Source organism: Callospermophilus lateralis, chromosome 8 (genome assembly GCF_048772815.1).
Source record: "Callospermophilus lateralis isolate mCalLat2 chromosome 8, mCalLat2.hap1, whole genome shotgun sequence".
Taxonomy (NCBI): Eukaryota; Metazoa; Chordata; class Mammalia; order Rodentia; family Sciuridae; genus Callospermophilus; species Callospermophilus lateralis.
The window spans coordinates 67,564,428-67,581,186 of NC_135312.1; the positions used below are offsets into that span (position 1 = coordinate 67,564,428).

Below are 16,759 nucleotides of genomic sequence, written 5' to 3' on the forward strand. Positions count from 1 at the left end.
GGAAAAAGAAGGAAGCTAACTAGTCCAGGTTTTTTTTTTGTCAACAGTAACCCCTCAGATCAAATTCTTGGTGTCCTGAGCATACACAAGGCATGTCTAGCCTTACAAAGATGCCTAGGATATTTGCAGTCCTTTAGTTCATCAGAATATTGTAAAGGCAGTAAGACACTTGCACAGGTGAAGACAACGGGCTGCAGGATGTGGTCGTTGCTAACGGGGTGGGGTGCTGGTCTTCAGAGGACCAAGGGGCCACATGTGGGGTGTAGGAGACGGGTGTGCCTGTTGAAGGAAGGGAGCTCATGGATGTCTACAGTGGTGATTCTTTCTTCACATCTCCTTGTTTCTTTCTTTTCTGGCTCTTATATTTTTTTCCTTGATGATTTTATTGTTTGAGTTGCAAGGATATGAGGAGGGAAAAAAAAAAATCAGAAAAGCAAGAAACAGAATAACCTTCCTCTGAACAAGAATGAACAAACTAAGCTTGTGAGTCAGATCTGCCCTGCAGTTATTTTTTGTAAACAAAGTTTTATTGGGCCATCTCCCTTCCCACTTAATTATTCTACAAGGCATAGCACCTAAAATACTATATTTATTATCTGACTTTCATATGAAAGGATTGTTGTTCTCTGCTCTAGAGATATGGAATAAGATCTCACAAAAGAACTTATAAAATTTCCCCCAAATGTGGGGAAATAAAGCTGACTCTCTTACCTCAGTATTACTGTATAAGTAGCAAGGTAAAATTAGCTAAACTTTATGGCTGTTTGGGAAAATTGGGAAGTCTTTTTTTCTCAGCATTTTGGCAGCCACTCTAAGGGATAGATGCCCAGTGCAATGGCATAGGTCTGAAGGTGGAATGCCAACCCAACTGTACATAGGGTTGCTATGTGCCTCTTTACCTCTTGCTTTCCCTCCATCTGCTAGGACAGCTCATGCAGATGATATGCCCCCTACTGGGTTGGTTGCTCATGGCCTGTGTGCTTGCTGAGTCTTGCTTTAGAAAGAACCTTAAATCCATTGAATTGTTTGAAGATACTTGTAAGCACTTTCTTGATCAGGGATGAATCACCTTTTCAGTCAGTGCAGTGGTATGGGCTGATCCCTTGTTATTCTGATGAGAGGTTGGCAGGCACTGAAGGGTCTCCTCTAGGTATTGACTCACCAGCTGCTTGTGCCAGATCTTTCATGGGGTTTCCCACTTTGCCTCTTGGTATTCTGGGGGGTTTGTTTATCTTTTTGAGAATGTGGCCTATGTGTTCTGGAAAAATGATATCTTGCTTGTTGGATGAAGAGGGGATGAGATGTGTATTAAAATGAAGAGTAGAATATACATATTATATTTCTTAAAGGAAGCCTAGACTGATTCCAGGTTTCTTCAACAATGATCTTATGGTATTGGTACATGGTAAGGAGGAACAATATAGGAAGTTTATATGTTTGTCCCACTGTTTATGACTGTGTTTACAAACATGGCTGCTTAAGGCTGCCTAGAACCTGTGATGCATGGATTCCAATCAGGGTGACTATGTGGGAGTCTGGGTGAATGGCCTGAAGAGTGATTTTTCATCACTCTGATTTGTATTCCTGATCCAAGCTGTCTAGACAGAAGGGAAGACAATTTGAAAATACCACATAAGAGCTGCTGCCACCCGGAGGATGAAGTGATTAAGTGCAAATATAGAAGGGTCTCTCTAAGGCATTCTTGGGAAGAATCACTCACCCCTGACTAAAAGGAACCAATTTTTCTTTTCCACTTCAGTTCTGTTTCTGCTTCCTGTTACCTCATGTCTAGACAAATAATGGCTACCTTCCAACTGGTTTGTTGCCTCCACACTGGACACTTCCTTCTGCCTTCTAGCTTTACCAGGTAGCGCTGCAGGATTACTCGTTCTGAGGCACAGCTGTGTCATATCCCTGTTTAGATCATTGAGGGCATCTTGTTGCCCAAGTAATAAAGCTACGACTCCCCATCCTGTCATGCAGAGCGCTCTGAAATCTGACTCTTGCCTGTCTTCTAGTGCTGTCCACCACAGATTCTATACTCAGCCTTACCATTTGCAAATCTGGATCGTTTTAACTCCTCCCACTTCTTTACATATGTTCACCCCTTCTGCCTGAAGGCCTCCTGTGGTCATTCTGTGAGCATCCCACCTGACCTTAGTACACAATCCATTTTATTCTTTCTCTTAATTTTTCTTGGTTGGTTAATATCAATAGAGTGACTATTGACTGTAAATTTATGCAACTGATTAGTGTACTTAACTCATACTGCCTAAGAGTGTGGGTATTTGTGCATCTTTTCATGTCCTGAAGTCAACTGTAAGCTCACTGAGGACTGGACCAGATGCCTCAGACCTATTGCTCTCTAGTGGGCAGTCTATAAATAGAGGGTGAGTGAATGAGTTGGGGCATAGGAGCGAATAATGGAGGGACAGGTGGAATGGGAGCACCTTAATCAGGCAAGGACGGAGGCTCTAAAAGGAAAGCTATCCAATCACTGATAGATTTGCGAATCAAGCCACATGGGGATGGAGAGCAGCCCTGCTGCCATAGGCTTCAATCAGCTGTCATCAGGAGCAGAAAAGTCTCCCACACTGAGGACAGTTCCTGGCAACATGGGAAGACATGCATACACTGCTTTCCAGAGTGTTTTTCTTCTATTAAGTTGTTTTTCTTCCCCCCATCCTCCTCTCTGCGCAAGCCTTCTCTCTAAAAGCAACATAAATGTTATAATGGTGAAATTATACTAAGTGCCATGGATAGTACTCTGGTGGATGGAATTTATAGGTGAAAGGGAGGAAGGGGCGAAAAGGGAATTTACAACTAATCTCATAACTGTGTGTCACTGTGCTGCTCTGATGATGTCTCCCTCTCCACAGAACAATATGATGCACCTTCAAAAACTCACCCTAATTCTCAGCAAGGAACATCGTAAGTAAAATACTTTCATTTATTAAAAGTTTTTAATATAACATTGTGCTTTCTCATGTCAATCCACTGCTTTGATTCCGCCCCCACCCCCTGCCCCACTTTCAAGTAATGACAATCATAAAATACTGATGCCTTGTAAAGGGAGGAAGTGACCCACCTTTATATTTGTATTAAGATCTCCTACTGCAGGTTTATGTACCATATGAAAGTATGCTAAGGGTATTTTTAAGAATGATTTTTGAGCTGTTATGTATATATTAACTGGGGCAGAAAGAAAGCCTTTGACTTTTAAAATTTTAGTCTTAAATGGCTTTAGCTTTTAGTAATAAATTTTGGGGGATGTGCACAATTTGAGATTTTCTGCCACCTTTCTGGCCTAGTTTTACTAATGAGGAGCTAGCCTTGTTGCCCAGCTGTTCTTTATTAAGGACAAGCAAATACATATATAATTTGGGATTTGAAATATTTAAATTTCATATTATAGATTTTTAATTCTGCATTTTAGCCTAATTTATTTCTTGAAGGTATTAAACTGTACTTCTTGCTTTCTTACTACCAGCAGTAATTAGTGACTAAATGAAGTGGCCTCTGTCTCCTTCAGAATCTGCTGTTACTAACAGGCTTAGTTGCTAGACCCAGAGGACTGCAGGTATCCCAGGGCTTCAGGCTCCAGCTTTCTTCTATTTTTAGGCACAGTATTTGTTCCATGCATTTTGGAAAGTGGGGATTGCTGTGGATGAGTTTGGAACTGTATAGTTGAGCTGCAGAGGTTATTATATTTTCTGGCCATGACTGAAAGTGGGGCTGGGTTAAGTTATTATTCCCCAGTGCCACCTCCTTAATGTAACTTGTTTTAATTTCACTACAGCAAAATGAGTACGAAAGAATAGTGAGATTTTTAATACAGATAATTTTATTTTTATTTTTTTAAATATTTATTTTTTAGTTATAAGTGGACACAATATCTTTAATTTTTTATTTTATGTGGTGCTGAGGGTGGAGCCCAGTGCCTCACACATGCTAGGCAAGTGCTCTACCTCTGAGCCACAACCCAAGCCCTATAAATTTATTATAGTTTGAAGGATGGATTTTTAAAAATATAAATGCAAAGGTTTTATTTGTTTTTAATATCCTTTACTAGGCTAAAAAACAAACTTATCTGGAGTCATTTATCCCCTTCCTTTTACTGGCTCCTAAGTTCTGAGAGTCTAGAATCACTGCTTTAGATTACATTTATTTAAGGAAGGGGAAGGCTTGTTAAGCCGAGCCTGATAGGTGGTAGGGCACAGAAGCTACCAATCCAAAGACCACAGCTGTGAGAATTCTAAGTGCCCCAAGCTTTCACACCTAGTGCTTCCTTATAGAGGTTGGTAGTCAAGCCTGCAAGCCTGGCCATTATCAGAAGTAGGTGCAAGCCTGGCCATTATCAGAAGTAGGTGTTGAAACCTGGGCATCCCACTTGGCTGTCAGAGGGGAGCAGAGTGGGCAGAGCAGCTGCCAAGGGAAGAAAGTGGCTGTGTCCCTGAGTGTGGGTGCAAGAGAAATGGCTGCTGGGTCTAAGCAGCCCAGACTGAGAAGGCAGCCCCCCTGTCATTGCCATCATTGCGGGTTTGTTAGGGACCATTCCTGGACAAGGTGTGACTTTACTACTATATGAGATGGGTAGTTCTAGAAACAGTGCAGTTAAACTAACTCTTGAAACATGAAAATCAAGCAGTGTATAAAATTATCTAGGTAAGAATATGTGATGATTTTAATAGGTATAGGGAGGGAGTGAAAGTAGGACCTGGTGGAGGTGAGGAGGAGAGGAAGAAGTTATATAGTAAATTATTACTGAAGCTGGGCAGATAATGAGGGTTAATGATGAGGGACTTGGTAATTATGTGGGGGATGGCGTTGGTGACATTGATGAGTGCCGAAGTGAAATATATGTTGGGTGTAAAGGAATTACTTTTTTATAAACTAACTTTTAATGGAGAGTGGATGAAAGTGGTGTCCCAGTTAATTTGTAAAGTGCAGTCATTGTTTCAGATGTGCTGTAGCAAATCTTAGTGCTTGTAGATTAATTTGATCTAGTGTCAGCATTCAGGTTTTTTTGGCATGCAGTTAAACTATTTGAGTGGCAGATGGAGTGCCAAGGAGATAGTCTAACGCACTCTGAATGTCAGAAAACATTGTTAATTACAGGGTCATTTATACTTTGGTATAAAACAATTAATCTAGGTCTTAACATTTTTTCTTTCAGAGTTACTAATACTTAGGGATCCTTAGGAAAGTCACCTTAATATATACTAAAGGAGTAAAGGGGCCCATCAGTAGAGAATAAGCTGTGAACAGTCAGTATTAACTATTGCATCTATCTAGACTGTGGTAGGGATAGTGAAGTGGTGGAAGGACGTAGGTGTGAAAGAAATGTATGCTGTATCCATTGCTTTTAATCTCTGCATTAGTTATTTCTCAAATAAGGAATTCCTTCTGTGAAGCTCTACAGGGAACATTAACTAGAATATCAGTGCTGATTTCTCCCAAGTTTAGGAGAAGGGTATATTTGTTTAAGGGCCCTTGGCTTTGGAATCCTTTTCCTTTCCAAGGTATAGCTCTGTGGAGTTCCTAGGACAAAGGAGAAAAATGTTTCCTTTTTCTGTAGTTATTGTGTCCTTTATATAATTGTGGGCAGTTCCTTTCTGTCCACCCAGGTCCACTGCTCAGTTGTCAGTGCACCCGTGAGCTACTCAGAAGAGATAATGTGGTAGTGTTTGATAAACCATAAAGTACTTATATCATTGTAACCAATGTTCTTCGGTCTCCTCATTCCTCACCCTTAAATTGCTAAATCTTTAGAAACAGATGCCCTCCTTTATTTATTTGTTTTTGCCTCTGAAATTAACATCTACAAAGAATAAAAGACAATTAGTTATTTGAGCAATTTGAAATGTACTTATGTGGAAAGTTGTTTTGAAATGAGGGAAATACTTGGATGTGGAGGCTAGGATTGTGATTGTCCCAAGAGTTTAGTGAGAAGGAATAGTTGGTGTTTAATAAAGACCATGGTGAGTCAGAAATGTTTTTAAAATGAACCTGAGTTTTTAACTTTTCTCAAAACATTATTAGTTTTTAAATATCTAGGTAAAGAACTAAGGCAGGCCCATTCTATCAGCTTACTGGTTTATGAAATCATCTCCTCAGGACGTAAGTGTCAGCTGAAATACACTAAGTGTCCTTCAGAATTAAGTTTGAAGATGTGGTTTACTTGTGCCAGTTAATTTAAATCATATTTTTCCTAAGGAAATTAATTTTTTCTCTGTTTTTTAAAAGGTTTGTTTATATTATTTAAAGGAGTTCTACCTAGATCCTTTATTTCATTACTTACTCTATGAAAGTGCTCTTTTCTGATAAATAGTATCAAAAGGAAATGGTGGAAATTGCTTCATGGGAGAAGCTTATAAATGTTCTGTCACTGAGAGGTAGCCCCATTCCTTATTCATAGTTCCTCAGCTCTCTGAAGACAAACATGTATGCTGGTCATTTATACCTTTGTGGAACTACATCAAACCTTAATAATTCTCGGTACTCCATAATGACATTGCTAAAAAGATAGACTTTACTTTCAAGGGAGTGAGAAACCAGGTGTGTGGGTGTATACATGATTTATTTTTATTTTTATTTTAGTTGTAGATAGACACAACACATTTTTTGATTGATTGATTGATTGTGTGGTGCTGAGGATTGAACCCAGTGTCTCACACATGCGAGACAAGCACTCAACCAATGAGCCACAACCCCAGCCCTATGCATAATTATTTTGGCAAACTTTTTATAGAAGGAGGTTTTTCATTTATTTTCAAGAGGAAAAGTAGAGATGTAAAATTAAGGAGAATAAGAATTATAGTATATATTCATGTATATATTTATGTATGTATGTTAGCCAGGATAAGGAGAAACTCGAATTTAAAAAATTTGGCATTGAAGAATTTCCATTCTTAAGCATAAGCAAATGAATAGAACCATTCTGTGCAGTGTTCAGTAACCTGCTTGGTTCAGAATTACATTCACTAGGATATTTTAAAGTAATATTTAGGAAACACTGGAATGTAGAATCACCTCATTTCATCATATGCATTGACAAAATAACCATGACTTCACGTCATAGTAGAATTATAGTGTCTTGGAATAGTCAGTTTAACTCTTGGATTAGCATTATTCTAGTAAACAGTATTTTGAGATCTCTTGCAGGACAATATTTCACTTAACATTGTAGATTACATACAGATTTATGCTGGAACGAAGTGATATTCTGATGAGACTATGAAACGAGGCAGATTTTTTAAAAAGTGATGTTTTTTTTTTTTTTTTTTGTACTGGAAATTGAACCTAGGGTGCTTAACCACTGAGCCACATCCCCAACCACTTTTTATTTTCTAGGTTGAGACAGGGTCTTTCTGGGTTGCTTAGGACCTCACCAAGTTGCTGAGGCTGGCTTTGAACTTGTGATCCTCCTGCCCCAGCCTTCCGAGTCACTGGGATTATAGGTGTGCACCATCATGCCCAACTAAAATAATTTTTTAAAAGGCAGGTAAAATGCTTTTCTTCAGAGTATTTATGATGGAGCTGTACTTCCTGGAATTATGCAGCCATTGCTTGAAATACTTTTGAACCTCCAATATTATGTGCTACTGTTTTTGACCTTATACCAAAATGTCAAATAAAATGGAGAAGAATTAATTTATCAATTGCTTCTTATAAATAGGTAAATGTTAAGTAGATGAATTTTAGTTCTAAAAAGAAAATTTATTCTTGTCATTCTTTAATATACTTTTGACCCAAGTTGTATTAATTAACATTATTCTGTGGTCTTATCTCCCAGTGACTCAGAGATATTTCCAATATCTTCCATTCAGCTGTAAGTGTCTTGATCTCAGGTTGTGCATTTGGTTCTGCCTTAAGGACTTAGGAAAGTAGTGGGGAATAAGACAAAATCCTTGTCTTCCATATTTTTTAGCTGAATGGAGGTCCCTACAATAGGGAACAAGATGGTAATGGTAGAGAGGTAGAAAGGGTGTTTTGGGTGAGGTAATGCTTCAGGGAGTGGGGTCAGGAGAGGTCTGTCAAGAGGAGATGACATTTGATCTGAAGCCTGAATGATGAGAGGAAGGCAGAGACTAATTATGTAGAGGTGACTGCTTGTCACCTCTGGATAGGTTATGCTATGATTCTGACAGCATTTGAAAAACCTCAGGGAATAATTCTTTTGGCCGCAACTTCTTTGAAGGAATTCATTTGCTTATGCAATTCTATTTTCTGGGGACTTCTTTTTGTAAATTAAAAATTTGTTCTAATTGGTTATACATGATAGTAGAATGCATTTTGATACATTGTACACAAATGGAGCACAACTTCTCATTCCTCTGGATATACATGGTACAGTCACACAAGAAGTGTAATCATCCATGTATGTAGAGTAATAATGTGGGTCTCATTCTGCCGTCCTTCCCATCCCCACAGCTCTACCCCTCCACTCATTCCCCTCTGCATGATCCAAAGTTCCTTCATTCCTCCCTACCCCATCCCCCATTACGGTCAGCATCCACTTATGAGAGAAAGCATTTGGCTTTTGTTTTGGGGGGATTGGCTTATTTTACTTAGCATGAGATTCTTTAGTTCCATCCATTTACCTGCAAATTATATAATTCCATTCTTTTTTAAGGCTAATATTCCATTGTGTATACATACCACATTTTCTTTATCCATTCATCTGTTGAACTAGGTTGGTTCCATAGTTTAGGTATTGTGAATTGAGCTGCTATCAACATTGATGTGGCTGTGTCAGTGTAGTATGCTGATTTTAAGTTCTTTGGGTATAAACCAAGGAGTGGGATAACTGGGGTCAAATGGTGGTTCCATCCCAAGTTTTCTGAGGAATCTACGTATCACTTTCCATAGTGGTTGCACCAATTTGCAATCCCACCAGCAATTTTAGAGTGTACTTTTCCCCCACATCTTTGCCAACACTTATTGTTACTTGTATTCTTGATAGCTTTCATTCTGACTAGAGTAAGATAAAATGTCAGTCATTTTGATTGTCATTTCTCTAATTGCCAGAGATGATGAACATTTTTTCATGTTTGTTGATTCATTATATTTCTTCTTCTGTTCAGTTCCTTAGCCCAGTTATTGATTGGATTATTTGTGGGTTTTTTTTTTTTTTTTTGTGTGTGTGTGTGTGTGTGTTAAGTCTTTTGTTTTTTGAGTTTTTTTTCAAAATATATATATATATATCTTGGAGATAAATGCTCTGAGATGCATGTGGTAAAGATGTTCTCCCATTCTGTGGGCTCTCCCTGTTATTGGTTGTTTCCTTTGCTGAGAAAAAGCTCTTTAGTTTGAATCCATCCCATTTATTGATTCTTAGTTTTACTTCCTGTGCTTTAAGGAGTCTTATTAAGGAAGTCAGGTCCTAAGCCAACATGACAATGATCTGGGCCCACTTTTTCTTCTATTAAGAGCAGGGTCTCTCTGTTCTAGTGCCTAAATCTTTGATATGCTTTGAGTTGATTTTTGTGCAGGGTGAGATATAGAGGTTTTATTTCATCTTGCTACATATGGATTTTTCAGTTTTCCCAGAACCATTTGTTGAATAGGCCATCTTTTCTCCAATGTATGTTTTTGGCATCTTTGTCTAGTATGAGATAACCATTTTCATGTGGGTTTGTCTCTGTCTTCTGTTTTGTACCAGTGATCTATGTATCTGTTTTGGTGCCAATGCCATGCTGTTTTTGTTACTATTGCAGTGGATTCCTATTGCTGTAAATGACGTACTAAGTCATTCCTTCTCTGTCCTGTTTTCTGATAATCTCCCCTGGACAGTCTCTTCAGGAATGTGAGTTCTGCCTTCTGTCCGCTGTTCCCATGGTTGGAGTCCTGTTACGTGTCGTCACAACTGCCTGGGAGCTGCTCTTTCCCTTTTTCATTTATTTTATGTGGAGCTGCCTTCATAATTTGTAACTTCCCATCGTTTCTTGCAAGGCATTTGGGGTCCTTATGTTTGCTATACCTCCAAAAGCCTGATTTAATTTAAAATTGGGGGAATTAGATATGCTGTTGATTCCCTGCCTTCTTATACTCTGTTCCATCACCTGTCTCTCCCCAGGTCAATTTCAAGTTTAGGATATGGTGTGAGTTTATACATTCTCACATGCTCAGCACTGGTTTCTGAAAAGCATTACTTTTTGTACCATTTTAAACACACTGAATACCATGGTTATGACTTATTAGTTACAAGTGACTACCGTGAGCTTGCCTTCACTTGCCGTTTCTCAGTACGATCATAAGAAATGTTAAGCTGAGAAACAAGTTTACTTAAGTAGTTTTGGGTTCTGAATTGAGATGTTACAGAATATTGGCAGTGAAAGCTCTGGGCAAGCCCAGTACTGAGAAGTGGAAAAGAAAGGTCGGCTTGCCTCCGTGCCTTCGCAGTGAAGATTGGGCTGACTCACAGAAGCATGCCTGCCAGAACCTGTACGTGGCTCCTTGGGTTTTGCTGGAGTAGCTGCCTGGAGAATGCATTTATACAAAGGGTTTGGAGGATTGTGTGCAACCTTTAAGAGAAAACTGGTAATGTAAAATGTGGTTAAACCTACGTGATAGTTCAAAGAGTTACTTTACCTGAGCAATTTGGTTTCTTTTGAACAATGCCAAAGTAAGCTGTATCATGCCATATGCTTTGAAATAACTGCTTTGCCTTGGAATTTGGAAATGAAATTAGTCATTTGACCAGTTTAAACACATAAGGTTTAATTTATTTTCATACGGAAAAAAATAGCATATTAATTTTAGTCCCAACAGATTTTTTTAATCAATAAAATAAAACAATATTGGGTTCTGAAACTTAGATTTAACTTCATCCATCAGGTTTCCTAACTTTTGTGTCATGTGTTGGCCAGAGCAAGGGGAATCTCGTGTCAGATGGAGAGGACTCTGTGTCCCAGCTCCAGCATCTGCCAACTTCACGATCTTGGACAGGTTAAGTGACCACTTTCCTTATCTTTAGTCTGTGAGGGGATGGTCACAGCACCACGGAGTTGCATGTGGAGGCTGTGCCTGTGAAGGTCCCTTGTTGTGGCTACATGGCACTGTTAATGACCCACCAGAGGGGCTGCTACTCACTCAGCCAGCTCCTGAGGGCACCTGCCAAGTTCCAGACATAGAGAATGTGAAGGTAAAAGTGAGTTGATCTTGCCCCAGAAAAATTTATGAAGAAGGAGGAGGCAGGACCCTTGGGCCTTCTTTCTCGTGACCTGGATTTTATTGGCATGAGGGGACCAGAGCCAAGAGATTTCAATTCTTACTAACTGGGTGCAAAGGTGCTTGCCTAGGAGTGCTGTAGTTCTCTCCTCATCGACAGGTTCAAGGACCAATCTTCACGGATAGGACATGCTTAGCCTCAAATATAATTGCTTGTGGAACAAGCAGGGTACTTTAGTACTCATTCCTTTAAAATTGTTCTTTGTCTCTAAAAATCCTTCACAATCATTTTTGTCTATTAGCAAGACTTAATTATGAGTTGGTTGTGATTTTTAAGAATTTTTTTAAATCTAGATATGACACATATCTCTTATCAAAAACTTTGAAAAATACCTTTTCTCACTCCTGTCCTACCCACCAACAGCATGTTACTTTATGTTGAGTTACTTGTCTTTGGTGATGTCTTCAACTTTGGTATCCAGAAGATTTTAGGTTATTGTTGGTTGGATCTGCACACATTGACAATTTACCTTTGTCTGCTGATTGTCATGGGAGACATTATTATTATTTCTCCTCCCCCCTCCTTCTCCCTCACCCACTCCTCCTTCCTTCTCCTCCCCTTTGTCTGCTGATTGTCATGGGAGACATTATTATTATTATTTCTTCTTCTTCTTCTTCTTCTTATTATTATTTTGTAGTACTGAGGATTGAATTCAGGGCCTCACATGTGCTAGGTAAACATTCTAAGTAAATTACACTTTCAAATTTTAATGAAGTGAAGTACCAAGTAAATAAATCCCACCTACATCTTAAATAAGTGATAGGTTTCATTGGACCCTACTGGTATATCATATCTTTTTGAGTGTTCTTTGTAGATTGTACTTTTCCCAATTTTCCTTCCAAGGCCACTGTCCCTCCTCTTTAGGCCCTGAATAACTTTTATACCTGCACTTACTTATATTTTATCATTGTCTACATTATTCTCTGAGGGAGAAATTTCCAGAATCTAGGGCAGCATTTTGATGGTGCTTGTTATTCCTCAAGAGCAAAATGGAGCTAGAAGCCAGTACTTTCTCATATGAACTAATTCAAAGCAAGAAGTTAAGGGATTTGTAATCCACTACTTGCAACGGAAGTGTAGTGAAATTACATGATCATTGATGTTACAGTAAATTGAGACAAACTGGTTTTATGCAAAACAAACCTAGTGACTAAGAAACAAAGAAATCCATTTATACAGTTTTGTTGGTGATTAATATTGAATATACTTTGTCAGTTGTTTTTCTGGTTGTTCTATACCTTATACCTTTTCCTAAAGACATATATTTCATCTTTAATTTTGTGTCCCCCAGCCAAGCTACCACTTAGTGGCAAACCTGTTGAGTAACTCTTGCACATGATTATGATTGCTCACTGCCAAATTCTGTGACTGAAGGCTGTTTTTTTTCTAGGCTTGCTAAAATATGAATTTAGCTTCTATTTGATAAATATTGAGTAAGATCTACATTTACAAGTAGCTAGCAGTTTCATCTTTTTTAGAAACTTATCACACGGTGTTTCAGTATATTTGTTGGTGAAAGTAGTTCCTTGGCAGAATTATCACATTGCATGTAGGCGGTCATTTATGAAAGAGCCAAGTTTTATCACTTATTTTCATTAGCAAACACATTGATTTTTTTTTAAACCAAGGTTTCCCAAAATAATCATGCCTGCTTCTTTCAGTGGCAGTGGTTTCATAGTAAAAATCGTTGTTTGGATCATTGAAGAGGTATTTTTAGACATACTGCACAATTTTTACTTCTAATGTAATTTATTTTTTGGGACATAAGTGATACTTAAGCAGATTTTCTTTTCTTTTTTTCAGTTTATGTGTTACATTTCCTCAAATAGTCATGCTCATAAAATTCAGGGGAAGTGGGAGGGAGTAATTACTGATATTTGCGCATCTCCATGGGAGACATTGGGGAGGTGTTAAAATTTAAGAAACCATGTTCAGGTTAGAAAATGTTTGATTTTAATATTAAATTGTGTTATAAGCTGGAATGCCTAGAAATGCGTATTAATACATGCTTGAGAAAATGAACTTACTCTTTTCCCTGACTGATAACAGTAAGGTTAAAACATACTCTCTGGATATCAGTAGTATTCCTACTCTTCCTATTGATTAGTGTTCAAGAAGACAAGAGAGAACAAATTTTTACATGTGAAAAAAGTTCAATATTAATAACATCCCCTTGACAAAAATGTAAGAGAACCAGTAATAATTGACTTGATAGTTTCATATACCTTACTGTGTTTTTATTTCTTATTTGTCTTTTTTTTTTTTTTTTTTGTGGGTCTGTGAATCAATCCCAGGGGCAGTTTACTCCAATGTTACATTCCCAGCCCTTTATATTTTGAGACATGGTCTCACTAAGTTGCCAACGTTGGCCTCGAACTTGTGATTTCCTGCCTCACTCTCCCAGTCACTGGTGTTACAGGAGTGCACCACTACATGCAATTGTATTTAATTCTTATATAACACCTTTTATAGGTCTGCTTGTTTGCTTTACAAATACCATTCAGCATTAACTCATGTAATGATTAATCATTTATTCCATGTTCAATTAGAGACTGTAGAATAATTTGAGAGTATTCTGTATATTTTTTCTTTTTCAGTTTATTTGTATTGTTTGCATGTTGTTAAATATTTGCATGTTGCTAAATATTTTTCTAGAACCTATCCTCACTGATTAGGAGTTGGGTTTTGTATCTCAGGGCTGACTACAAATCCCTGTGTATGGTAGTCTGTTTTAGTGTTCAGAAAGAACATGTGAAAGGCTGGGTTTTGAGGTGGTGAGAGGCTTGAACTAACCTGGTGTCCGTGTCAGATTGTAAAACTTCCACTTCCAGGAAAACAAAGCATTTTGATAAATAAAGAAACTTATTCCTGTTTTGCTCCTCTTTGGTAACACTAGCTATATTTTCCATTTATATGCTAAAAAAAAAGTGGTTAGACATTATCTAAAATTCTGCACTCGTCCCTGCCTCTTCCAGCATGCTTGAAGATGACCTTCAGCTCAGTGACAGTGAGGACAGTGACAATGAACAAGTAAGTTTTGTATACTCTATGGAGCCAAGAATCCTTTTAAATCTATCTACATATCTATCTGAGCTGTGTTCTAACCTGTTTTTGTTCTTTCTTGGTCCTTCTTTCCCTTGTTGTGAATGCCTAGACCCCAGAGAAGCCTCCTTCCTCATCTGCACCTCCAAGGTACTGTCTGCGGGTTTCTTCCTATTTTGTATTTTTACCAAGTTGAAAAAATAAAGCCCTGCCTTAATATTGTCATACAAGGGAAGGAGATGGAGGATCACAGTTACAGGAGAGTGCCAGTTTAGTATTTTGGAAGGTTAAACCTGCCCCTGGGAGGTTATTAGAACTATATAAGTGAAAGATTTCTGGCTGCACTTACATCATCAGTTTGGAAATAAAACTTTTTTTTGGAATTTAAAAGTTTTAAAGTTTATCCTCAGTAATATATAACCAGTACTTGCAAAAATTAGACTAAAGAGCCCAAAGTTTTTTATGAAGGTGACAGCTTTACTTTGTTTTCAAAACTTATAAAGCTAAATATTTTTCTAGAACTTGTTTTCTGCTCTGCCTGTTTCCTTAGTTTTGTGAATTCTGAAATTGTTTCAGTTGCTTTATAAAAATGACCTGCAGTTCATTTTCATGTGCTGGAAAATGACACTGTTTTTGTAAATAAGCCAGCCATCTTTTAGAAAATGTAGTGCTTTAATTTCTGGAAATGAGAACTATTTGAACTTCCCTTACAATATTTCCTATCTGCTTTAATATGACAAATATGTGTCTTTTAAGGAAAAAGATTTAAATTATTTTATTCCCTGGAGATGTGCACAGGCATTGACAAGGTTAGCAATAAAAACTTGGCTATCACAGAGGTGATGTGTAGTTAGTGTGGAGGAGGGCCATGTAATTATCTAGTCTTATAGCTTTAAAAAGTTTACTTGTTTATTATCAAGTTTTGTTGGAATTTCTAGAGGGTCTTGTCAACTCATAAAACATGAAAAAGTAGTCTAACCAAAAAACAGAGGTAAAGGACAAAGAAAAAGCACAAGGTGGGGATAAGTTTGAGGCAAGAGCACTGATTAAAGGCATGTCCCCCTCTGATGCCACTGACTTGAGCTGAGCAGCTGCTAGTGTGGAAAGGACCTTAAAGTTAACCCAGCATTTTATATGAGATTAGGTAGTATTACTGTGTGTTTTAAAATTATCTTTACTAGTGATTTTAATTATTTAATAATTTTCATTCTAATATTTTATGTGTTACTTAAAATTTTATTTTCAAATATTTTAGGTAGATTTGGAAGCGTTCAGAATTATAATCAATGATCACCATGTTACCCATGCTTAGAAATTCTACCTGTATCTCACAGTATGCTCAGTGTTTTCTCATTGACTTAAGTTATTACCCAGTTGTTAAAATTGGAATAATTTTCTCAAGCCACTTATAAAGAATGGCTCATTTTTTAATTCTGTCTAGGAAGCATGAGAATATAATTTCTGAGCTCACCCTCCAAAGGAACAACATTTTTATTCAGTGGTCTTTGGTTACTATATAGCTAGTTCTCATACAGAGCATATAGGAAGACTTTAACTTATTAGTTTTTCTTTTACAAACTAATTTTTTTGTTTGTTTGTTTGTTTGGTTTTCTACATCAGGGGCCAGCAAACTTAAAGGGCCAGTTAGTAAATAGTTTAGCCTTTGTGGGCCGCATAAGTTTCTGTTGTAACTACTGCACCCTGCTGTTACGGCCTGAAAGCAGCCACAGTTCTTAAGACAAGGGGTGTGGGTGTGTTCTAATAAAACTTAGAAAACAGGCAGCCAGCCCAGGCCATGGTTTACCAACCTTTGACATCAAGCACCCAGTATCTGACTTAGCTTTTGTATAGCTTGACATGTTCTAAAGAAGTAAAACTCCAGACTTCTCTTCTATGCAGTCATCTGGTGAACTGTTTTAAGGGCTTTTCAGACCACTGTGGGCCCCTCTCTCAGCTGAATGATTAGGTAATACTGAGGCCCTTTCCAATAGCAGAAAAAATGGGCAGGGGGTAAAGAGGGAAGAAATTCGACTTGCATGGTGCCTTCTAATTTTATCCTTTGGTTGCTTTGCAGTGCTCCACAGTCGCTTCCAGAACCAGTGGCATCAGCACATTCCAGTAGTGCAGAGTCCGAGAGCACCAGTGACTCAGACAGCTCCTCAGACTCGGAGAGTGAGAGCAGTTCAAGTGACAGCGAGGAGAATGAGCCCCTAGAAACCCCAGCTCCTGAGGTACCGTGACCCCTCAAGAAGGCCATCCAAGATGGCAGCGTTCTGTCTTTTAGAGCCCAAGTCAGTGTGGCACTGACCCGGGACGGAGCAGTTCTGCCCCATGGGCAATGCTTTCCTGCTCCTCTGCCATGTAGAACCATCTGTTTCTGTTTACGTACTTCTTACCAAATACTTGGCAATGGAGATTTGGGAGAGATGTTTTCTCTCGCCTGGTTAAAATGATACGTTCTTCTCTGTCATTGCTAGTGTTGTT

The 16,759-nt window shown here is 38.2% G+C and overlaps 1 protein-coding gene across 3 annotated transcripts in view; it reads left to right on the forward strand.

The window, feature by feature from the left end:
• Positions 1 to 16,759, forward strand: part of Aff1 (ALF transcription elongation factor 1) — a 189,614-nt gene that overhangs the window by 140,660 nt on the left and 32,195 nt on the right. For all 3 annotated transcript variants that reach the window (XM_076865240.1, XM_076865241.1, XM_076865242.1), the window contains 4 exons: positions 2,880 to 2,931; positions 14,209 to 14,263; positions 14,388 to 14,425; positions 16,350 to 16,506. In XM_076865240.1, coding sequence (XP_076721355.1) covers positions 2,880 to 2,931; positions 14,209 to 14,263; positions 14,388 to 14,425; positions 16,350 to 16,506 — 302 coding nt within the window. The remainder of the gene's footprint in view (positions 1 to 2,879; positions 2,932 to 14,208; positions 14,264 to 14,387; positions 14,426 to 16,349; positions 16,507 to 16,759) is intronic.